Source organism: Brassica rapa, chromosome A09 (genome assembly GCF_000309985.2).
Source record: "Brassica rapa cultivar Chiifu-401-42 chromosome A09, CAAS_Brap_v3.01, whole genome shotgun sequence".
NCBI lineage: Eukaryota > Viridiplantae > Streptophyta > Magnoliopsida > Brassicales > Brassicaceae > Brassica > Brassica rapa.
In genome coordinates, this window is record NC_024803.2 from 35,866,628 (window position 1) to 35,889,208 (window position 22,581).

The window sequence follows — 22,581 nt, forward strand, 5'->3', positions numbered from 1 at the left end:
GTACAAAGAATGAAAATTAGAGGAAGAAGAGAGAAAGTGCCTCACCGCTGAATTGAAACGGCAGCGTTTAAGTAAAGCTCTGGGCTGCAACATGTAAGTAAAGCCCAATAACAAAAGCCCATCAGCATTTATGGTATCTATGGTCACTACCACATTTGCTTCAGGAGGAGATTCAAAGAAGAAGAAGAAGATGCTAGCTTCTCTTGGTAGAAGATGGACGAGATTGTCAACGAGGAATCTAAAACCAACCTGGAAACTGCTCAACGGAAGAGGAGTAAGCGGCGGAGCGGTAACTATAGCTAAAGAGAGAGTCGACGCCGTCGTGATCGGTGCCGGAGTCGTGGGTTTAGCGGTGGCGCGCGAGCTCAGTCTCCGCGGAAGAGAAGTGCTTATCCTCGACGCCGCCTCATCGTTTGGCACAGTCACGAGTTCCCGCAACAGCGAGGTCATCCACGCCGGAATCTATTATCCTCCAAACTCTCTAAAGGTACAACCTTTCTCTTAAGGGTCGATTCAAAGTCTACTAAACTCTCTAAAGATACAGTCTTTATCTTAAGGGTCGCAATCAAAGTCCTCAAAACTCACTAAAGGCACAATCTTTTTGGATTTTGATCAGGCCAAGTTTTGTGTAAGAGGGAGGGAACTGTTGTATAGGTATTGCTCTGAACATGGAATCGCTCATAGGAAGATTGGCAAGCTTGTCGTTGCTACAGGATCCTCTGAGATACCGAAGCTTGATCTGTTGATGCATCTTGGAACTTTGAATGGGGTTTCGGGTTTAAGGATGTTGGAAGGTTTTGAAGCAATGAGGATGGAGCCGGAGCTTCGATGTGTTAAAGCATTGCTGTCTCCTGAGTCTGGGATAGTGGATACACATTCCTTCATGCTATCTTTAGTGGTAACTATATCATCTCCTCTGTGCTTTGATATGATCTTTGAGTTATGGAGTAGGAAAAGAGTTTTGATTCCATGATGTACAGGGGTAACTAACTACAGGGACAAGCAGAGAACAGTCACGCAACGTTCTCATACAATACAGTGGTTTTAAGCGGTCGTGTTGAAGAAGAGAAGATGCATTTGTTTGTTGCTGAAACTGGATCGGTTGAGTCTCGGTGTGAGGGAGTAGTAGCTGAGCTTGAGCTGATACCTAACCTCGTTGTTAACTCCGCGGGGTTAGGTGCTCAAGCTCTGGCAAAGAGATTCCATGGGTTAGGTCACCGGTTCATTCCTTCGTCTCACTATGCTCGTGGATGCTACTTCACGCTGTCCGGTGCTAAGTCTCCTCCTTTTGATAAACTTGTGTATCCTATACCTGAGGAAGGAGGTCTTGGTGTTCATGTCACTGTTGATTTGAATGGGCTTGTGAAGTTTGGTCCTGATGTTGAGTGGATTGAATGCAGAGACGACACATCAAGCTTCCTCAACAAGTAATGGTTGCATCTGTCATGAAAGTCTCCTCTCTCTCGTCTATTATGAAGTTACTAATGATATTTCTTCTTCATGCTGTTTGAATCCAGATTTGATTATGGTGTAAACCCACAACGAGCTGAGAAATTCTACCCAGAGATCAGAAAGTACTACCCTGATCTCAAAGATGGATCATTGGAACCGGGTTATTCAGGCATCCGTCCCAAGCTTTCCGGACCAAAACAGCATCCAGTAGATTTTATCATACAGGTAAACTTTTGTTCTCAAAAGCATTAGACATATAACTCTAACACTGTTCCCTATATCTTTGGTTTTGTTATGAAAGCGCTTGTGTTATTGATATGCAGGGAGAGGAGACTCATGGAGTTCCTGGTCTTGTGAATCTCTTTGGCATCGAGTCGCCTGGTTTGACTTCAAGCTTGGCTATTGCAGAACATATAGCAAACAAGTTCTTATGATGAAAGTTTAAGCTAATGTCTACATTTGAGAACAAAGCTGGCCCATAACTATAAGGCTTGGCAAATTCAAACGGTTTTCCTCTCTGTGATTCATTTTTCAGACTGTCAACAAAGTGATGTTTTCAATTCTTATACTCGAGAAAAAGATTGTTGTTGCTACTAAAATAACTAAGAATGTTCTTAAGAAACTTAACAGAATTGCTCAAGTCAAGAATGTACAAAGAAACAAACTGTTTTCCTCTCTTTTTTTTTATAAGCAAACCGACACAAAAGCAGGAAAAAAAAAAGAGTTTTGAGATCAGAAAGGAGCTGAGCTTGTCCTCCTCAGCTGCCTCTTGGGATCAAGTGGTGGTGGTGCACTTGGGAGGATCTTCTCTACCTCCTGCAAAGTAAATAGAAAACAAACAATGTAACGTAAACTATCAATTACAAGTTTGTCATGAGTAAAAGAAAGAGTGTTGTAATGTATATTGTAATGAGCCAAACGACTCTTACAAGAAGCAAACAAACAACAAAGACTTGTTCTCTACTGTCTACTATGCTTGTGCCCAATTCCATACTTAACTAAATATCCTATCATCTACCATTCCCTCTAATTCGAATCCAAAAGTTAATTACATGTTCAATTTTAACACCAATCACAATCAATGCATGTATAAACCATAAGGGCCAAGGCTACAAAACATTACCTTTTGCCTCCTGAGTCTTTCGTTTTCTTCTTCTAACCGTGAAACTTTGATTTCTAGCTCATGAGTGTAAGCCTGCTCATCAGCACCCAGTATAAGATTTGAGTAGACTAATAACAACACCACATTTTGCAATTACAGAAAGATTGTTGTCACCTGTTTCCTAGCTCGAGAACGAGCTGCAGACTCTCTGTTCTTAATCATCCTCTTCTGTTTCCTCTCTACAGTCTTCTCCACAACTTCTCCTGAAGCTACCCTCTTCCTCCCTGGAGTTTGCGTATCTGATAAACCACCCATCAAAGAAGACTGAGACACCATTGCTTGCATGTCTGCAACCGGATACGGCATGAATGATTGAGGCTGTGGCATTGACGGCAGCTGATGATACTGAACCCATGGGGCAACCTGAGGTATGTTTTGCTCCATACCAGCACTACCATTCCCATGGTTCGAACCAGGAACTGTCTCGGTCACCACTCCTGCTTTCAATAACAAGTCCTCAAGCGTCATTTCACCTAAGGTAGGCTGCTTATCTCTCCTCTCATGACCACTACCACCTCCATTCTTGTCCTGCTGAATGTCTTTCCAGACCTCTTCAACTGTCTTTTTGCTTAGATCCCGCGGTAAAGTCAAACTCCCCTGACGAGAGAGACCTTCATGAGCTGCCAAGGAAGATGGCTGATTACCATCAACAGAGCACACACTCTTGAGAAGCTCGTCAAGATTCATGCTTCCAAGCGCTTTACCAGAACTCCCCAAGTGGGTTTGGACCTCGTCGAGTGTTAAGCTATAGAGAGAGCCTTGCCTATTCAAAGACTGTTGAGATCTAGCTTCCCTCTGAGAATCCATACCGCTTTTTAAAATAAAAACACAGCACAGATAGATAGATAAAACACGATCCTGACCCCACAACAAATCGGAAAACCCTAATCTCAGCAGCAAACGAAGAAGAGTTTCACCAAATTGAGGCAAAAGGTAACACCTTTTTCCCTAAGGTTGGTTGACTCGAGGAACATGCAGTAGAGGAACAGAGCATCGAAGAGGAAGAAATCAAAGCGTGGTAGCAATCTGAAAGGGTGTTGGGGATTGCATGCAGCATCGGAAGCTATGGAATGCAGATGCTAAACATGGTAATCGAGAAAGACAAGGTTTTTATAGAAACGCTTGCGAAGAAGATACTGAAAGCTACGATCTTTGGGAAAGGGTAGAACGAGTTTGAGCTTGGTAAGGATCAGATCTAAGCAAGGGAGATTCGGGTTTTTCTGGAAAGAAGGATGAAACTATATGATAAGTTCAGAGAGATTTACAAAGCGGACCTAGACTCTGCGTCTGTGTGAGACTCTCTCTCTCTCACTCTCTCTTGTTATGTTCTCTTTTGTTTCGCGCAGGATGAGAGAAAAAGGAGAAGAGAGAAAAAGGAGAAGAGAGAACCTTTTGATTGAGAAAGTGACACTCTGATACTGTGGCAAATCCGCCCTCTCTGGGAACTTTCTTTTGCTTTTTTAGAGTGCCCCTCGGTAGATAATTAAGTTAATAACGATGGCCTTAATAAGAAAGAGAGTTCTTTTTTATTTTATTTTTAGAGTAACTGTAATTAGTGGCTAGTAATAAGAAGGTGGATATCGAGTTTATTCCATCGGACTAATCACTGCTACATGTGCTCCACGAGACTTCAATCAATTCGGTTTTTAATAGTAGTACTAGATTTAGTTTAGATTTTCAAATCCATTAAAATACAACAACCAATAACTCTTACACTATAAACTTAAACTATGTGTATAAGTTTATAGTGAATTTTTACTATAACTATCATAAATGAATACAGCCGAAAATAACCCCATCATTTATGTTTAAAGATATTTTTTGCAGACACTTATTTTATTTTATTTATTATTATAACTAAAGTAGAATGGAAATTTAAACTATAAAAAGTAAAATATATATAAATCAAATTAACCATATAATCTATTAAAAATAATAAAATTAAAATAGTGGAAGTTCGGGTTATATTCAACTGAGGGTAAAAAATATATTTCTAAATGTTCACTAAAATTTAAATAGTTTCTGCTTAGCAATAATATAAACTGTTAATATTTTTTTTTTTAAATTATCTTTCCAGTAAAAGAAAAAAAAGCTATCCTTGTCCTATATATATTTGCATCTTTCTCTTTGTAAGCGGCGACTTAGCTCTCTTTACGTTTTCTCGAACATTATTTATCAATCCCACTTTCTCGAGAATCTGCGAGCATTCCAATCTGAGAATCACACAAACATATAGAATCATATATGATTGCTTCTTTGGCTACTCTTGAAAATTCACAATAAAACCAGTTTGGTATATGAGAATATATAGAATGTACTTGTTGACACATACTGAGGAGCCGCATAGCCAAATATACCTATGACTCTTGTAATAACATAGCTTGTTTCTCCCTTTGGACAGTCTCTTGCTAAACCAAAGTCTGATAGTTTTCTATTGTAGTCATAGATTGTCATAAAGAACCACGTCAATACCATTCTAAGTTCATTAAGACAGCACTGAGACTTCGGAAAGAGGGTTAATACCGAGTATATCAAGATCTTAGAAGGTGTATATGACTTAAACAAGGTCGTATGAAGAAATGCAAGCTCTTTAGCTGCATCAAGGCAACCTTAACACGTGTTAAGAATCAAAATAAGGGAAAAAAAAACTTTTATATACAGTTGAGAACTTCCTCAAATTTCACATGTGGTCCCTTTCTGCATCTATTATATATTTCTGATTCTGGCTCTTTATGCAAAATTTAATGGATTAACTTCAAGGCTTCAAGCAGTGGGTCATTTACCTCGAGGAAGAACGGTTCTTCAGTACGATCCCGGCGTCGCATGGAGCAGTCATGAGATCCTGTAACGAAAGTCACCACGATTGCTGACAGCGAAGCACCAAATCTCTACGTGATGTTTTTAACTACACATAATCTGCTTGAACATAATTAAAACATAAGAACAAACAATCGCCTGATAGTTTCAATAAATTTTGATTTATGAACTTACTTGTGAACAAACGATCCTCAAGACTCCTTATGCATAAACTCGTACAAAAGAAGCAGTTGTTCATCTTCCAAGCAATAACCAATCAGTTTAAATAAGTTAGGGTGACTTAACTGCACCAAGTAGTTGATCTCTACCAAATGTCACAAACAGGTCAGAGAATCAAACCATGGAAACTTGAGATTGGAGTGACATAATAGTAAAGACAATGTTGTGTGTACTAGACATTATCAGTGATCTTGAAATCCATCAGGGTTAAACACTTGGACAGGAACTGCAATACCTGTAATGGATCTAGTTGGAGTTAGAGTAGTCTCATCGATCGAACCTCTAGAGCATAACATAGTTTGATCTGAAGTTTATGGTTGGAAGTCTGAGTTCGTTGAAAGCTTTTGAAGATCGCTTTCCTAAGTATTTCTTCTTTTTCTTATGAGATGCCGATGATGATGATTGAACACTCGAAAGATGAAGGTCTTTACTGCTCTTATCTGCAGACACATACACAAAGGGTTGACTGAAGTCAGAACTAAGGACAACTGAAAAAGGTGGAAACTTTTTTACTTGGATCACATGAAGATTCTCACAGAGTTCATTTCTTTTCTCAGAATTTAATATTTGCAGAGAGACACTTGAAATTAAAAATCTCAATAATTTATGGGAAATTCTACAATGAAAATTAAAAAGGAGAGAACGTACGCTCAACACGAAATCTGAGGCAAGAACCCATTAATAGAGAGTGGAAGTAAACGAAGACTACATGCTTAAAGGGAGAAGCTTTCCCGCATCTGACAAACTCCGACTACAATGCCCGACTTTCAAGTGAGCGAGGAGGATAACAGACTTTGCCATTCTAATCTGCGGAGGAGAGAGCAACAGCAGATTTTTGCTTCTTCGGAATGGCAGATGAAACAGCACTCTTGCCGTTAGGTTTCGCCGCAATCGCCGAGGCAGCAGTGGACTTCCCGTGTGGCTTCATAGTCGCGGAGGAAGCGAATGTCTTTTCGTTGGTCTTCTGATCGCTGGAGACTGAAGAGTTGCCTTTGGAGATAGTTATCTGAGAGAATCTTATGGATTTTAATGGAAACATAAACTATGAAAAGAGATTTATAAATATAGAAACGAAGAAGAAGGTGAAAGGAATCCATTGATTAAAGTTCAATAAAAAGGATTGATTAGACCAGGTAGTGGTGAAACGGATCTGGAAAAGAGTAATGAAAGAGGTAAAAGGGGAAAGGCAAGAGAATAAGAAGTTACGACAGTCGGTGGAGAGGAAAAAATGATAGGGTTACGACTTTGGAGAGATGTTGATATTAATCTGATAGTGATGGCTTGCACTTGAATATTTTAAAAAACCCACTAAACAAGACCAATTTTATGACCCACACACAACGCAAAGACGATGGTGACGTGGAGTAACTAAGCTGTGGGATTGGTTGTAATTAGTCCTACGTGGACATCTTAGAATGCTCTTGACGTTTTCTTTTATAGAGTCTGAGACGGTTATACAAGACGCGTTTGCGCAGTGCATTGGTGGTTTTCTCAGCGTGGTGGTGCAAGAGCTGAGTGTGTTCATCCTGTGTGGAGAATTGGTTCGGTTAAAGCTGAAAGCTACCGGTTTGATTCGAGTACGGGGACTATAGGAGTTGGTGATCTCTACGCTGAGGAAGAGAGGAACTTCTTGGTGAATCTTGATGTTCCCGTTGTCAACGGCGTCGTTTCGGATCCTATGTCGTTGCTTAAGGTTAGATGTGTTTATAGAGATCCCGTGACGAAAGAGACTGTTGGTTTGAGTAGTTCTAGTGAAGTGAAGATTCTCAGACCGGTGGTGATGTCGGAAGGGAGTGCTGTTGTCCTCAAAACTCTCTAAAGGCACAATCTTTTTGGATTTTGATCAGGCCAAGTTTTGTGTAAGAGGGAGGGAACTGTTGTATAGGTATTGCTCTGAACATGGAATCGCTCATAGGAAGATTGGCAAGCTTGTCGTTGCTACAGGATCATCTGATATACCGAAGCTGGATCTGTTGATGCATCTTGGAACTCAGAATGGAGTTTCGGGTTTAAGGATGTTGGAAGGTTTTGAAGCGATGAGGATGGAGCCGGAGCTTCGATGTGTTAAAGCATTGCTGTCTCCTGAGTCTGGGATTGTGGATACGCATTCCTTCATGCTATCTTTAGTGGTAACTATATCATCTCCTCTGTGCTTTGATATGATCTTTGAGTTTATGGAGTAGGAAAAGAGTTTTGATTCCATTATGTACAGGGGTAACTAACTACAGGGACAAGCAGAGAACAGTCACGCAACGTTCTCATACAATACAGTGGTTTTAAGCGGTCGTGTTGAAGAAGAGAAGATGCATTTGTTTGTTGCTGAAACTGGATCGGTTGAGTCTCGGTGTGAGGGAGTAGTAGCTGAGCTTGAGCTGATACCTAACCTCGTTGTTAACTCCGCGGGGTTAGGTGCTCAAGCTCTGGCAAAGAGATTCCATGGGTTAGGTCATCGGTTCATTCCTTCGTCTCACTATGCTCGTGGATGCTACTTTACGCTGTCCGGTGCTAAGTCTCCTCCTTTTGATAAACTTGTGTATCCTATACCTGAGGAAGGAGGTCTTGGTGTTCATGTCACTGTTGATTTGAATGGGCTTGTGAAGTTTGGTCCTGATGTTGAGTGGATTGAATGCAGAAACGACACATCAAGCTTCCTCAACAAGTAATGATTGCATCTGTCATGAAACTCTCCTCTCTCTTGTTCATTTTGAAGTTGCTCAAGATCTTCTTTATGCTGATTGAATCCAGATTTGACTATGGTGTAAATCCACAACGAGCTGAGAGATTCTACCCAGAGATCAGAAAGTACTACCCGAAGATGGATCGTTGGAACCTGGTTGCTCAGGCATCCGTCCCAAGATTACCGGACCGGGACAGAAGGCAGCAGACTTTATCATACAGGTAATCTTTTGTTCTCAAAAGCACTAGACATATAACTCTAACACGCTTGTGTTATTGATATGCAGGGAGAGGAGACTCATGGAGTTCCTGGTCTTGTGACTCTCTTTGGCATCGAGTCGCCTGGTTTGACTTGAAGCTTGGCTATTGCAGAACATTTAGCCAACAAGTTCTTATGATGAAAGTGTAAGCTAATGTCTACATTTGAGAACAAAGCTGGCCCATAAGTATAAGGCTTGGCAAATTCAAACAGTTTTCCTCTCTGTGATTCATTTTTCAGACTGTCAACAAAGTGATATTTTCAATTCTTATACTCCAGAAAAAGATTGTTGTTGCAACTAAAATAACTAAGAATGTTCTTAAGAAACTTAACAGAATTGCTCCAAGTCAAGAATGTACAAAGAAACAAACTGTTTTCCTCTCTTTTTTTTTTATAAGCAAACCGACGCAGATGCAGAAAAAAAAAAGTTTTTGAGATCAGAAAGAAGCTGAGCTTGTCCTCCTCAGCTGCCTCTTGGGATCAAGTGGTGGTGGTGCACTTGGGAGGATCTTCTCTACCTCCTGCAAAGTAAATAGAAAACAAACAATGTAACGTAAACTATCAATTACAAGTTTGTCATGAGTAAAAGAAAGAGTGTTGTAATGTATATTGTAATGAGCCAAACGACTCTTACAAGAAGCAAACAAACAACAAAGACTTGTTCTCTACTGTCTACTATGCTTGTGCCCAATTCCATACTTAACTAAATATCCTATCATCTACCATTCCCTCTAATTCGAATCCAAAAGTTAATTACATGTTCAATTTTAACACCAATCACAATCAATGCATGTATAAACCATAAGGGCCAAGGCTACAAAACATTACCTTTTGCCTCCTGAGTCTTTCGTTTTCTTCTTCTAACCGTGAAACTTTGATTTCTAGCTCATGAGTGTAAGCCTGCTCATCAGCACCCAGTATAAGATTTGAGTAGACTAATAACAACACCACATTTTGCAATTACAGAAAGATTGTTGTCACCTGTTTCCTAGCTCGAGAACGAGCTGCAGACTCTCTGTTCTTAATCATCCTCTTCTGTTTCCTCTCTACAGTCTTCTCCACAACTTCTCCTGAAGCTACCCTCTTCCTCCCTGGAGTTTGCGTATCTGATAAACCACCCATCAAAGAAGACTGAGACACCATTGCTTGCATGTCTGCAACCGGATACGGCATGAATGATTGAGGCTGTGGCATTGACGGCAGCTGATGATACTGAACCCATGGGGCAACCTGAGGTATGTTTTGCTCCATACCAGCACTACCATTCCCATGGTTCGAACCAGGAACTGTCTCGGTCACCACTCCTGCTTTCAATAACAAGTCCTCAAGCGTCATTTCACCTAAGGTAGGCTGCTTATCTCTCCTCTCATGACCACTACCACCTCCATTCTTGTCCTGCTGAATGTCTTTCCAGACCTCTTCAACTGTCTTTTTGCTTAGATCCCGCGGTAAAGTCAAACTCCCCTGACGAGAGAGACCTTCATTGACAGCCATGGACGGTGGCTGATTAGTTTCAACAGAACAAACACTCTTGAGAAGCTCGTCAAGATTCATGCTTCCAAGCGCTTTACCAGAACTCCCCAAGTGGGTTTGGACCTCGTCGAGTGTTAAGCTATAGAGAGAGCCTTGCCTATTCAAAGACTGATGAGATCTAGGTTCCCTCTGAGAATCCATACCGCTTTTAAAATAAAAACACAACACAGATGGATAGATAAAACACGATCCTGACCCCACAACAAATCAGAAAACCCTAATCTCAGCAGCAAACGAAGAAGAGTTTCACCAAATTGAGGCAAAAGGTAACACCTTTTTCCCTAAGGTTGGTTGACTCGAGGAACATGCAGTAGAGGAACAGAGCATCGAAGAGGAAGAAATCAAAGCGTGGTAGCAATCTGAAAGGGTGTTGGGGATTGCATGCAGCATCGGAAGCTATGGAATGCAGATGCTAAACATGGTAATCGAGAAAGACAAGGTTTTTATAGAAACGCTTGCGAAGAAGATACTGAAAGCTACAATCTTTGGAAAAGGGTAGAACGAATTTGAGCTTGGAAAGGATCAGATCTAAGCAAGGGAGATTCGGGTTTTTCTGGAAAGAAGGATGAAACTATATGATAAGTTCAGAGAGATTTACAAAGCGGACCTAGACTCTGTGTCTGTGTGAGGCTCTCTCTCTCTCTCTCTAGTTATGTTTTCTTTTGTTTCGCGCAGGATGAGAGAAAAAGGAGAAGAGAGAGAAGAGAGGAGGAGAACCTTTTGATTGAGAAAGTGACACTGATACTGTGGCAAATCCGCCCCCTGTGTGAACTTTCAATGCCTTTCTTTTGCTTTTTTTAGAGTGCCCCTCGGTAGATAATTAAGTTAATAACGATGGCCTCAATAAGAAAGAGAGTTCTTTTTTTGTTTTATTATTAGAGTAACTGTAATTAGTGGCTAGTAATTACTTTAATGAAGGTGGATATCGAGTTTTTTCCATCGGAATAATCACTGCTACATGTGCTCCACGAGACTTCAATCAATTGGGGTTTTAATAGTACTATATTTTTTGTGTCGGCATCTAGAGAGATTGCAAGGTTCGATTCGTACTTAAATTAACCCAAATTTTGATTACTTAACCTCGGACTGGAAGCACTTTCCGGATATCTAGAGAGGTCATTGCAACAAACCAACATCCTCACATGTAATGAGAGAAACACAGCTCAAACATTTCCTCTTTTCAAGTGTTGTGGAACTGCCTTTGGATACAGGTTTTGAAGTTACATACAATTCCGCAGCTATGTTGAAGCTGAGAACAAACATAGTTTCTTTTCCTATCAATCATTTGACTCAACCAAGATGGGATACAACAACCTAATAATGCAAAGCGAATAGGGAAGGAGGCTTCAAATTTCGCCATAGCTCCAGAATGTATCTTGTGAAGCTTTTGTAGTCTTGGCTTGATGGGATCTTTTACAGCCTGCATCACAAGACCTTGGAATCACTCTCCGAACCAGATCTTCCCAGAACCAAGACTATCTAAGACAGTCATTGCCCGTACAGCAGCAGCTTCAGCTTCCAAACTGGACAGGAGAGAGGGATATGTCTTCCCTCCGAACCAGGTGACTGTACTGAGTCGTCCCTAAGAAGCCAAAACATATTACAAAATATTCGAGACTGTTGCGGCTAAGTTAATTACAATAACTCTTATTACAAATATAATTCATGAATGATATATACTGCAAGCAGAAAAAAAATACATGTATGAAACCGTAAAGCATAGAGATCGATTAAAACTTTATAAAATTTGGAAAAACTTAGAATCAGATAAAGCAAGGGCTAGAAGAAACATAGTTATGTTTTTAGTTTTACAAGCGAAAGTTCTAACATGTTTCAGAAAACTGAAAACAAAGACATAACTCTGAAAATAGTACAATGATTTTTTTAGGAATAGCATAAAGAGAGTAGTTGGTGAAAAGAGATAAAACAAGTAGATGAAAACTAAAACTCCTTGAAAGGTTTTATGAGTTTGGCCTTATGAGCGACCAAAGAGTAAACATTTCATAAAGACTTCATTTGCATCAGCTCCTTTAAAACTTCAGAAGTATCACCAGGCCAATATTAAAACACTGATATCTGCACAATCAATTTAAGAAAATAAGAAAAGTTTTTTCACAATCTCAATCGCTGCAAAACACAAAACCCTTCAGCAAAAAGTTAAAAAGTAACAGTCTGTTACGTAGAAATTGCAAATTTTTAGCATGTGATGCAAAACAAAACCGACAGGAAGCAAACTGTGAGGGGTTTAAGACACAGAAAGTTCTTGTCTTCAGAAGTCAGTTCAATGTAAAGTATATTAAGTAATAATATAAACAAGTGAAGAGACGATGATATTCATTGCTCTACCTGAGTTGCTACATGATACATCTACTGGCCCATGTAAGAAGAGTAATGCCCGACACCATGTTGTCCTCTTCCTGCACCACCCTGACCAGGAGGAGGGGTCTGATAGCCACCTTGCAACCCAGGTTGTCCACCGTACCCAGGAATACTCCCAGGTGTCATAGGTTGAGTTCCATAACCAGTTGGCATTCCAACTCCAGCCCCTGGGTTTACACCTCCAGCTGCCCCCAGAGAACCCAACAAAGCCTGCCCAATAGCTGGGTTAAACGCCAAACCTCCCTGCGATGCTAACAAAGCTGTCAAGGCCTGCCCAATAGCTGGGTTCATCGCTTGAACAGGAGCACCCATCCCGGCTTGGTTACCAGCCATGAGATGTCCATGACCAGCAGGAGTACCGTAACCACCACTGTTATCATTCCTCTGGAAACGAGGATTGTTGTTAAACTGTTGCGGCTTGCCAGGTTTAGGACCATCGATAGCCTTCTGGCAGTGCAAGATGTGGCCCTCAAAGCTCTTGTGTGGCTCCTCTAAGGCCTTCTTGGCGCTTTCAGCTGACTTATACACAAACAGACAGAAGCCCTTAGGTCTCCCAGTATACTTATCAAGACCCAAAGGACCTTCCTCAATCTCCCCAAACTTCGAGAAAAACGCTAGCAGCTTCTGCGGATCCAGCTCTGCTCCAACGTTACTAACATAGATCTTCTTCTGCGTGTGCTCAGAGTTCGAATGCTGAGCAGGAGCAATAGAGGCACCTGCAGCAGCCACAGGGTTGTTTCCTCCAAAGACTGGTCCTTTAGAAGCTAACTGACACGCAGTCATACGACTCCCAATCTTCTTCTGAGGCTGCTTCAACGCGTTGCGAGCACCTGATCTAGACTTAAACAGAATAAAGCCATATCCTTTAGATTTCCCCGAGACCTTATCAAACACAGCCTTGCAATCTTCGATCTCTCCGTACTCCTTGAAAGCTTCGATCAGCGTCTCGGTTTTGGTGTCCCATCCAAGTCCGTGCACGAAGATCTTCCGATGAACGGGATCCTCGTCAGCCACTTCGCGGATTCGATTAGCCACATCGTGATGCTTCTCCGCAGCTTCTTTGAGAAGATTCAGCAGCTGTTCCTTCGAAAACGGCTCCAACAGATCTTGAATCGGCTCATCGTCGTCGTCATCTAGATTCCCAGATCCAGACGTCGCCGCCACCACCATGCGATTATCGTTTTCCTCCTCCTCATCATTATCGTCGTCATCTTCGTGCTCTTCCTCTACTTCCTCGTATTCAACTTCTTGTTTAACCTCATTGTTAATTGCGATCTGCTTCTCCGACGGCTCAGAAGCCTCGCTGAGCTGCGCTTCGAGCTTTCTCTTCTTAGTCATGGCGGCGTTAAGGTCGAGTTAGGGTTTCGAATTTTCCTGAGGTTGCTGATTGATCTCTCTCTCCTTATCTACGCCGCTTAACTTGCGATATGAACCTCATGTCCTATCTCAAGAATTACATTTTTGCCCTTGCAATGAGCTTAAAGGCCTATTTCGTTCTTATTGGGCTTAATCCAAAAGGTTAAAGATCCCGCCAAGTGTTCCCCGCCAGAGCCTTCACGGCCAATAAAGTAGTGGCTCCTCCTTCACCGAAGAGCTCCAGATTCTCCTTCTCTCATCTTCTTCGTCTTGTTTTAAATCTCTCTCTCTCTCTCTCTCTCTCTCTCTTTCTCCCTCTTGTGTAAACCCTAAAATTGACTAGTCACGAGCTCGAAGCCAGTATTCAATCTTCAGTTTCTTCCATTTAAGTGTTCGATTACGACTTAAGGTAAATTCATCTTCATCTCTCCGATCTCTGTTTGATTACATCCAACTATTCCACCTGGATCTGCTAATTATCTTCTCGATTTGTTGCATGCTCCTTAGTGATTTTTGTTTTCGACTAGATCTCGGATTTATCCAATTGATTTTCCATGAAATGAGTTTCGCCTTGTTAATTGTTAAACCCCTAAACTAATCGCTGCATACTCAAATTCAGATTTGGGTTTACTGTAGCTTTTTTTTTTTTAATAATCAGCTTGAACACGATTCTGTAAATTGTTTGTTGACTTACTTGTTTTAGTAAGCTCATTGATGTTCGTTTCTATGCTTGGCTTGATGAAATTTTAGGTTATTGATTGTTAGCCTATGTCCCTTATCAACAGTTCATTTGGTTTAAATTTCAGGTTTTTCGAGCTTAATCTGAAGCTACGAAGTGATTGTGTTAAGTTACAATGGTGGAGGTCAGGAGCAGCACCCATTTGAATTCCCAGTTGCATTATATCCGGGCCACTAAAGACGGATCGATCAAAATAGTGGCGAATGCGGTTGCAAATGGGAAATCAAAGCTCAAGTTTAGACCTTTGGTTGATGTGTACAACCGGGGAAACACTGAAGATGAAGTGCCGATCTCGAGAGTGGTCAGGGAGTTGGAGAATGACTCTGAGATGACACAGGGTTCTGAGGTGGATGCCAAAACTGATACAGAAGGTTTTGATATGACGCTGCACAAGGTTCGGAAACAGTGCAGAGAAAAGAAAAGGAAACTTGGAAACCGCGGAGATACTGAGACAGTTGCGCAGGTTAAAGTTAAACAAGAGTACTCTACGCTTCATACTGAAGACGAAGAATGTGAAGTTGAGGAGCCTCTTAGCCGCTGGAATACGAAATTCTCCAAGAGAAGAAAGAAGAAGCAAGAGTGTAAATCAAAGTGTGGTTCTACTTCCTCTCCATCTGCGAAGGAAGTTGATTTGCCTGTGTTCTGTGATGTCAAGCTTGAGGCTTCCTGGGATGAACTTGTGACTGTGGATGTGAATGTGGAGAATCAAACTGAAGATGAAGGATGTGATGTTGAAGAGCCTCTTAGCAGTTGGAATACGAAGAGAAGTAAGAAGAAGCAAAAGCTTAAAACAAAGTGTGGTTCTACTTCAACTCCATCTGTAGAGAAAATTGATTTGCCTGTGTTATGTGATGTCAAGCCTGAGGCTTCTTGGGATGACAGCTATTTGGTTCCTGAAGCCATGGATATCATTCCCACTAATCCTTTACTTGATTTTGATAAAGAGCCAGAATCTACTTCAAATAAGGAGCTGGTGGAAGAGATTATGCATGATTTGCCCAAGGACGCAAGACTGGTTCTACATGGCAGTCCAGAGCCAAATTCTCCTGGAATTGTTGCCATTGAAGAGCCCATAACTACAAAAACGGTTGACAAAACTGTTGAAGATGCATCAGAAGAGTTCATCGAAGCAAGGAAAGCTCCATGCTGTCTTGTTGGTAACTTTGCTCTTGAGAACGTTTTGTGCGGTAGTGCGTCTAGAGAAGAAGATGAATTGGAGACCACTGGCTATGTCAAGAACTTCAGCTATTCCAATACAAGCTCGGTGACCGAAGAAGTTAAAGAGGATGAGGAAAGCAATGTATCAAAGCTTAACGTAGACATGATCACAACTGGTTTGGAGATTATGAAGATAGACGCTCCAAAAAAACTTGCTAGCTTAGACATGACCATAATTGGTTCGGAGATTGTGAAGGATGATGCTCCACAAATGCTTGCTACTGATATCTCAGATTCGCTCACCATAGATTATGGGGTAAGAAACACCGAGCTTGTATGGGAAGACGAAGACATTGCTAATGATGAGCTACATGAAGCAACTGATATTCTCCCGTTGACCAGCTGCAATGATTTAATGAATAATTTGCATTCAGCTCCTGATGACAGCACAGTTTCATTAGAAGAAGATCATCTGCCAGAAAGATTACAACAATCTTCATCCTCAGGGAACGTAGTAGATGAAGCTGGGGACAACAAATCATCACAACTCTTTCAAGCACCAACTGATGAGGCTAAAACAGCTGAAGAAAGTGACAGTATCCAGCAACAAGAGCTACACTCTCAACCTGAAAAACTACTCTCAGGGAGAAAGGTTTGTCCTGTGTGTAATTTTCTCATATTATATTCAATCTCTTAAAGCAGTTACTCACAAGGTACATTTGGTTTTCAGACTTTATCTCCCACCTCTCAAGCAAAACTTTGCAAAGCAATGGAGCACTCCGATTCATCTTCTCAGATGTGTAAAAGTAAGTGAATTGACACAATTTTTAAATGTACTTTTACATTTTCTCTTTAGAGTTCTTATATATTTTTACAAAATCCAGAATCCAAAGGGAAACTCTACTTCAGTAGCCACAACTCACATAGGATACTTAAGGCGCATGGGCTGGACAGTATCGACCGAGTGGAAGTTGTTCCAAATCCAAAGCAAGCCATTCGAAAAGCAAAAATTAACACTCGGCAAACGCAGTATCAAAGAGCCACAAACAAGTTTTCCCGTCGAGAGACTCGAGCAGCAAAAACACAGCCTTTTAGCACTGGACGCACCTCGTTACAAGGATGTACAGAGAAAGCTATTGCCTTCTCTCAAGGGCAAATGCGTGATTTCCAATATATCACAGCTAAGCTCACAAAAGAGCTAAAATCGATGAGACAAATCACAAAGAGATGTCTCCTTGCTGAAAGCAACCCCTCCATCATGCCTGAGTGTAACTTGGATGAGGTACTTTTGTCTAGCAAATGAAGTTCTCGTTTTCAATGTCTAACTTCACTTTGTTTTCTCAAAATAATCTTTTGTTAATGGATGTCTCTTGTCAGGTGAAAACTTTGATTGGAAAAGCAGAGAAAACTGAAGAGAGTAGCAAGAAATGGCTTTCGATGATTGAACGGGACTGTAATCGGTTTTGCAAACTTATGGTTTGTTTCTTACACTCATACATTCACAGACACCAAAGTTATATGAATCTTCGTCTATCTTGTGTTCCTAATTTTTTCTGCATTCACCTACTTTTTCACAGGGTATGGTCAAGGAAGACTCTCTAGCTACTGAAAATATTATTGTTCAGAAGAAAAAGAAGATTAAGTTTGCAGATGATGCAGGAGGAGATCTTTGCCATGTCAAGGTTTTTGAAATTGATTTGGAATCTGAATCATAAGTTTAAGTGTGTAGAGACTTATTGTAAACTATCTCAGCATTTTTGTACATTCGTGTTTTTGTTTCACTTGATACAAGTACTGTAATCGAAAACCAAGATAGTGTTACTTAATTCTCACATTATAACTTCATTACAGCAACCACAAAGTCGTCAGAACTCGGAATGATCTGGTGATAACTGATGAGCAATCAATAAAGTTAAAATTCAATCCAACCTTGACACAAGACCCTAAAGTAAATCCAATGCTAACGTTAACAATTGGGCCTAGATTTTGTTAGTCCCATAGATTTGAAGGATGCTCACTCAAATCAAGTGGACCTATAAATGCGTCCAATCCATAAGTAAACAAGACAACAAACTCAACGACATCAGTTTTAGGAGTAAGAATTAGAACTGAATCTGTTAAGAGACGTTTTTAATTTTATCATGAAAATCTAACTAAAGATTTCCTCTGTTTAATTTGTAAGGAAGAAGTTACGTTTAAAATAAATAAATATAAAGTGTGAAATACCATAAAGGAGCAGTTACTTTTAGATATTTCTTTGGTTAGATTCGTAACTTGACCATGGTCTTGAAGTGATCACTAAACTAAATTATTGTTGAAAATAGTTATAACGCCCCAACTGTCTACGGCTAATGGATTATCCATAGCCATTCTTTCGGCCTGTAGATTCCATCCCGTTCCAACGATCGGTCCGTTAATTTTTATAAAAGTTCAAAATTATTGTTTACTGACCCTGCAATCACCATCCGATCTTTTCACATGCTTTGGTCTCACTCGAACGCTATCGTGAATCACTTTCCGATAGGTCACTCATCCTTCTACTACTCCAGTTCAAGCACGTTTAACTTTAGAGTTCTTTAAGGATGTACTCCGAAAAAAGTAAGTCAACTTTAGTGACACAAGTAACTAAATCAATTTTCTTAATCCTTTTTCACATATCACAATTCGGAACCTTACAATAGTCTTCACTAAAACAAAACAAAAAGGAATCTTAAGAGGTTGATTGTTTTGGGTTTTTGGATTAGTTTTTGGTTTTTGTTTTTCCAAAAACCATTTTTCATCCAATCAAGATTTTGAAAAAATAGATTTCCTAAAATGTAGGGAAACTAGTTTTTGGAAATAACTGATTTCTCAACATAGAAACCAAAAACTAAATTTTCATGGTTTTTCAAAACTCACGTGGGTTTTATAATTTTTTTAAAATAATAATTATATTTATGCTTTTATATAAGAAAAAAATAAAGAAGATAATTTCTATACACAAATAATGTTTAGTAAGAATCATTTGCTAACTATTCGTACTTTCTACTAAAATTTGTGGTATATTTTTTTAGTAATTTTTTATTTTGTTAAAAAAAAAAATTAACTTATAAGTTATTTTTTAAAAAAAAAATAACAGACCAAAAAATCATTAATCAAAATTTTTAAAAGCCCAAAAAGATAATAAAATTTTAAATTCAAAATATATTTATAATTTTATTCAGTTTTCCAAAATTATAAGATATATTTAAATTTTATTTAGTATGTTTGAATAATAAACTAATTGTCAATTGTATACTGTTTAATATGTGTGAAATTATATGGTAATTTGAAAATCTAACTATTGATATTTTTATAATATTTAAATTATAGAATATTTTAAAATATAACTATTTTAATTTTGTTTAAATTTTAATAATTTTTTTTTTGAGTTGCATGAACTATGCATTGTGATATATATATATATATGAGTTGTGGTTCGTTTATTTAGTTTGCATTATTTTCTCTTTTAAATTGCATTGTTTTCTTTTAAAATAATTTATTAAATAAATAAATTTATTTTAAGTGGTAATATTTTGTGCTATTTGTTATTTTCACAGTAAGTAATATTTTAGTATTAATAAAAATATATTTTATTATTAATTTTTATTTCAACTTCAAAAAGAAATATAGGAAAATTAAATACTAAAAAATCATCACCTGAAGCTTTTTAGAAACTAAAACTACAACAAAATCAAAATTTAAAATAAATGTATTAATAATTTTTAAAACGAAAACCAAAAGCTAAAAACCAAAATCACCATTCATGTTTTTCCAAAAATTAAAATCTACTGCAGAATCAAAAACCAAAAACTAAAAATCAAAATCTAAAAACTAAAAACCAAAAGCCAAAAACCAAAAACCAAAATCTAAAAACTATCCAAACAATTATCACCTAAATTGTTTAAGACGAGGAAAGCTTGGGGAGCAAGAGTGGGCAGTGTCTAGGTAACGGTGAGGAAACCTTGGGCGCAATGCACTTTGACACGACCGCTTCTTCAAAGTCAACATTCTCACGTGTCCCTCTTATTTTAAAGCATTACTTTACCTTTTATATTTAACACTTTAATTAAAGTGGAGTGCTTTAATTAGATTATTATTAATAATAATATAGACGCGTCTCGTCATGATACCGTCATGATTACATCGTTTTAAAAGGTGACGTCACCGCTGGCGTCTCTTGTCTTTGCTCCTCTTATTAGATTCAGATACTGCATTTTTCTAATGACTGATCAGAAAGACTTTCTGCTTTATTTATTTGTGTATTTTATATTGCAAACTAATTATTTCGTAGGAAACCATATTTAATTTGATTTGTTTTATTTCGTTACAATTTGTGATTTTTGAACCTTATAACAAAGAAACTCTAAGGACTGAACTCTAGAAATTGTGAAATGAAAATCCAGTGTGGTATCTAATTATATATGTGCACTTACACTTAAATTTCGCTAACTAGGTTACCCGCGCTTTGTGTCTCTTTCTAGGTCTCAACTTTGGACCCCTTCAACGGACGTGAGACGTCAGTGCTCTCGATCTGCTATATACTACGAATTTGAATATATGAACCCATAATAAACTTTAATACTAGTACTACATTAGCATTATCTACTTGGCACCAACCTAGCTAATGGAAGATCAGATAGATGGGTTATATATGTTTTACTGGTGATATTGATCGCTGCTTCTCGTAATTGTTAATTTTTTTTTGGTAAAAGTCGTAATTGTTAATTGTCAATGATCGGGACTATATAAGTGTTGTACAACTAATATGATGCCCATCCAATCTATTTTAAAAATTCTACAAATGTCATTTTCTTAGATAAAATGAAAATACCATCATTTTCACTCTTCGCCTTCAAATATTAACAAACGTTAGTTTAATATTATACGTTTCCATGTAATAAATTATTTAATTTTTTTATAAATTATTTATTTTTATACTAAAGGATACTAAGCTTAATTAATCAAGCATATTTGCATGTTGAATGAACAATGCCGATGTCATCCAAACTTGATGACTTCAATAATTGACACTAAAATCAAAGGCGCAATGATGAGACTTATGTAGAAGATAGGTCGATCTTTTTTTTCTTCTTATGGTCCACTTATTCTATTTTAGATCATAAATCATTTGTTTGGTTTCTCTTCTGTATTGAATTTTCTGACCCATGTTTTCGTATATGTATTAGTAAACCAAATTAATATAGCTTTCTTTACGCAATCTCTACATGTCTCGATTTATTTCAGGCTTCAAATGGTAATACATAACTAGATTTTGATCCGCGCAGGCGCGCGGATGTATATTTTGAAAAATATGTTAATATTTGTTTTTCATGTAATTATTAGGATTTGGAAAAATGAATCCGAGGAATATAACCGATACCGATCCAAAAATATAGTACCAAACCCGAACATAAATTGATTAAATATTCTAATTATTCAAAATTTTGTTATTTAGAGAACCGAATCTGATCCGAACCGAAGTATTTGGGTATCCGAATTTATCTAAAAATAGATTTATATACTTATATATATATTAATTATTTTTAGATTTAACGTATATAAAACATCAAAAATGATACTTTTAAATTGGTTTAAATACTTGAAAATATATATAGATAGTCAAAAGTAAATATCTGAAATAGTTAAAGTATACTCAAATCACCAAAAATACTTAAAATAATTATTAATTCCGTATCCAAAATTTTAAATCAAGCCAATTGATATGTTAAACTTAAGTATTATGACATATGTTATTCAAATTTATATGTAATATATTATTTTATTTATACATTTTGAGAAATTTAAAATATATAATGATTTAAGACTTTAAAAATAATTTAAATTAGTTATCCAAACCCAAACCAAACCCGCAAAGATTCAAATCGAACTCAAACCAAAATTTAGAAACATTCTAATAAGGCTGAAATCTTTGACCCCGAAAACCCGAAATACAAACCGATCAGAACCAAACCCGTATGGGTACCCAAAAGCCCATCCCAAGTCATTATTATATATCGTATTTTATCATCATATAATTAATCATATTTTATATGTAACATCATATAAGTAATCATATAATTAATAGTATTTTATACATACCATCATATAAATAATTACATATATTATATTTTTAAGACTTAATATGAAATATAAAAACCATAATTTTAGTTGGTATTTCAAATTGGGCTTTGTATTATATTTTTCTTATATATATTGACAATATTTTTTATAATGGTTATTGAAAAATAGTTTAGTAAAAATCCATTTTTGAATATATGTATATTTTTGAATCAATTTTTGATATAAATCAAATTTGAATTATTATTTTGATTTGAAATATGTATATAAAGTTTAAATTTTGTTTTATGGTTAGTTTAGAAAAAAAAAAATTTGGCAATTAGATTGACCCATTTTGGTATATTTTAAAAGTGGCCTAGATAACTTTCAATTTTTTTAAAAAACATAAGTCCATTACTTTTTTTCTTAATACTACTATCCTTGTTTTCAAACAAAAATATTTTTTTTTTAAAAGACTGTAATCCATGTTTCCAAACACTCCAAATTTTTTAATAGTTCTATTAAAGTCTCCAAACACTCTAATTTTGTACTTGAGTTTTAATAAGATAGATTAACAGTAACATTTACATATACGTATATATTTTTTATTATTAAAATTGCACTACGCTAGTTCTACATATTAACATTCAAAATCTGTAATCAAAATATTTAAGTTATAAGTTTTATTATACCAATTACTTTTTCATTTACATAACATATGACATACACTACAAGAAAACAGCGGTATTCTGA

At 37.7% G+C, this 22,581-nt stretch overlaps 7 protein-coding genes across 10 annotated transcripts; 4 read left to right on the top strand and 3 right to left on the bottom strand.

Moving 5' to 3' along the window:
• Positions 1-83: 83 nt before the first annotated feature.
• Positions 84-8,992, top strand: LOC103841581 (L-2-hydroxyglutarate dehydrogenase, mitochondrial). The gene is made up of 6 exons (XM_009118136.3): positions 84-487; positions 617-898; positions 997-1,427; positions 1,518-1,677; positions 1,776-1,903; positions 8,774-8,992. Exons 1-5 carry the CDS (start codon positions 131-133, stop codon positions 1,884-1,886), a joined length of 1,341 nt encoding a protein of 446 aa, XP_009116384.3. The 5' UTR covers positions 84-130; the 3' UTR covers positions 1,887-1,903; positions 8,774-8,992.
• LOC103841580 (ABSCISIC ACID-INSENSITIVE 5-like protein 2) lies at positions 1,990-4,070 on the bottom strand. Of its 2 annotated transcripts, XM_033281238.1 has the most exons (4): positions 3,555-4,070; positions 2,729-3,407; positions 2,576-2,647; positions 1,990-2,268 (listed from the first exon to the last, which is right to left on the bottom strand). In XM_033281238.1, the coding sequence occupies exons 2-4, from the start codon at positions 3,299-3,301 to the stop codon at positions 2,185-2,187; spliced, it is 729 nt and encodes a 242-aa protein (XP_033137129.1). In that variant the 5' UTR covers positions 3,302-3,407; positions 3,555-4,070; the 3' UTR covers positions 1,990-2,184. The 2 variants fall into 2 exon arrangements, with proteins under 2 accessions (XP_033137129.1, XP_009116383.1); XM_009118135.3 differs by having other exon boundaries at positions 2,729-4,065.
• Positions 6,499-7,833, top strand: LOC117125770 (L-2-hydroxyglutarate dehydrogenase, mitochondrial-like). The gene is made up of 3 exons (XM_033278519.1): positions 6,499-6,597; positions 7,146-7,448; positions 7,498-7,833. The coding sequence occupies exons 1-3, from the start codon at positions 6,499-6,501 to the stop codon at positions 7,831-7,833; spliced, it is 738 nt and encodes a 245-aa protein (XP_033134410.1).
• Positions 7,539-8,992, top strand: LOC103841584 (L-2-hydroxyglutarate dehydrogenase, mitochondrial-like). Its single transcript, XM_033281241.1, has 4 exons — positions 7,539-7,779; positions 7,863-8,309; positions 8,396-8,548; positions 8,614-8,992. Exons 2-4 carry the CDS (start codon positions 7,954-7,956, stop codon positions 8,645-8,647), a joined length of 543 nt encoding a protein of 180 aa, XP_033137132.1. The 5' UTR covers positions 7,539-7,779; positions 7,863-7,953; the 3' UTR covers positions 8,648-8,992.
• On the bottom strand, positions 8,814-10,911 carry LOC103841583 (ABSCISIC ACID-INSENSITIVE 5-like protein 2). 2 transcript variants are annotated; one of them, XM_033281239.1, is made up of 4 exons: positions 10,468-10,911; positions 9,567-10,426; positions 9,414-9,485; positions 8,814-9,106 (listed from the first exon to the last, which is right to left on the bottom strand). In XM_033281239.1, exons 2-4 carry the CDS (start codon positions 10,257-10,259, stop codon positions 9,023-9,025), a joined length of 849 nt encoding a protein of 282 aa, XP_033137130.1. In that variant the 5' UTR covers positions 10,260-10,426; positions 10,468-10,911; the 3' UTR covers positions 8,814-9,022. The 2 variants fall into 2 exon arrangements, with proteins under 2 accessions (XP_033137130.1, XP_009116385.1); XM_009118137.3 differs by having other exon boundaries at positions 9,567-10,911.
• Positions 10,912-11,263: 352 nt separating this feature from the next.
• On the bottom strand, positions 11,264-13,909 carry LOC103841585 (UBP1-associated protein 2A). Of its 2 annotated transcripts, none has more exons than XM_009118139.3 (2): positions 12,465-13,909; positions 11,264-11,700 (listed from the first exon to the last, which is right to left on the bottom strand). In XM_009118139.3, exon 1 carries the CDS (start codon positions 13,833-13,835, stop codon positions 12,486-12,488), a length of 1,350 nt encoding a protein of 449 aa, XP_009116387.1. In that variant the 5' UTR covers positions 13,836-13,909; the 3' UTR covers positions 11,264-11,700; positions 12,465-12,485. The 2 variants fall into 2 exon arrangements, with proteins under 2 accessions (XP_009116387.1, XP_009116386.1); XM_009118138.3 differs by lacking the exon at positions 11,264-11,700 and adding an exon at positions 11,853-12,194 and having other exon boundaries at positions 12,465-13,908.
• Positions 13,910-14,034: 125 nt separating this feature from the next.
• LOC103841586 lies at positions 14,035-17,595 on the top strand. Its single transcript, XM_009118140.3, has 6 exons — positions 14,035-14,262; positions 14,660-16,402; positions 16,481-16,556; positions 16,635-17,032; positions 17,128-17,226; positions 17,328-17,595. The coding sequence occupies exons 2-6, from the start codon at positions 14,708-14,710 to the stop codon at positions 17,463-17,465; spliced, it is 2,406 nt and encodes an 801-aa protein (XP_009116388.1). The 5' UTR covers positions 14,035-14,262; positions 14,660-14,707; the 3' UTR covers positions 17,466-17,595.
• Positions 17,596-22,581: the final 4,986 nt, after the last annotated feature.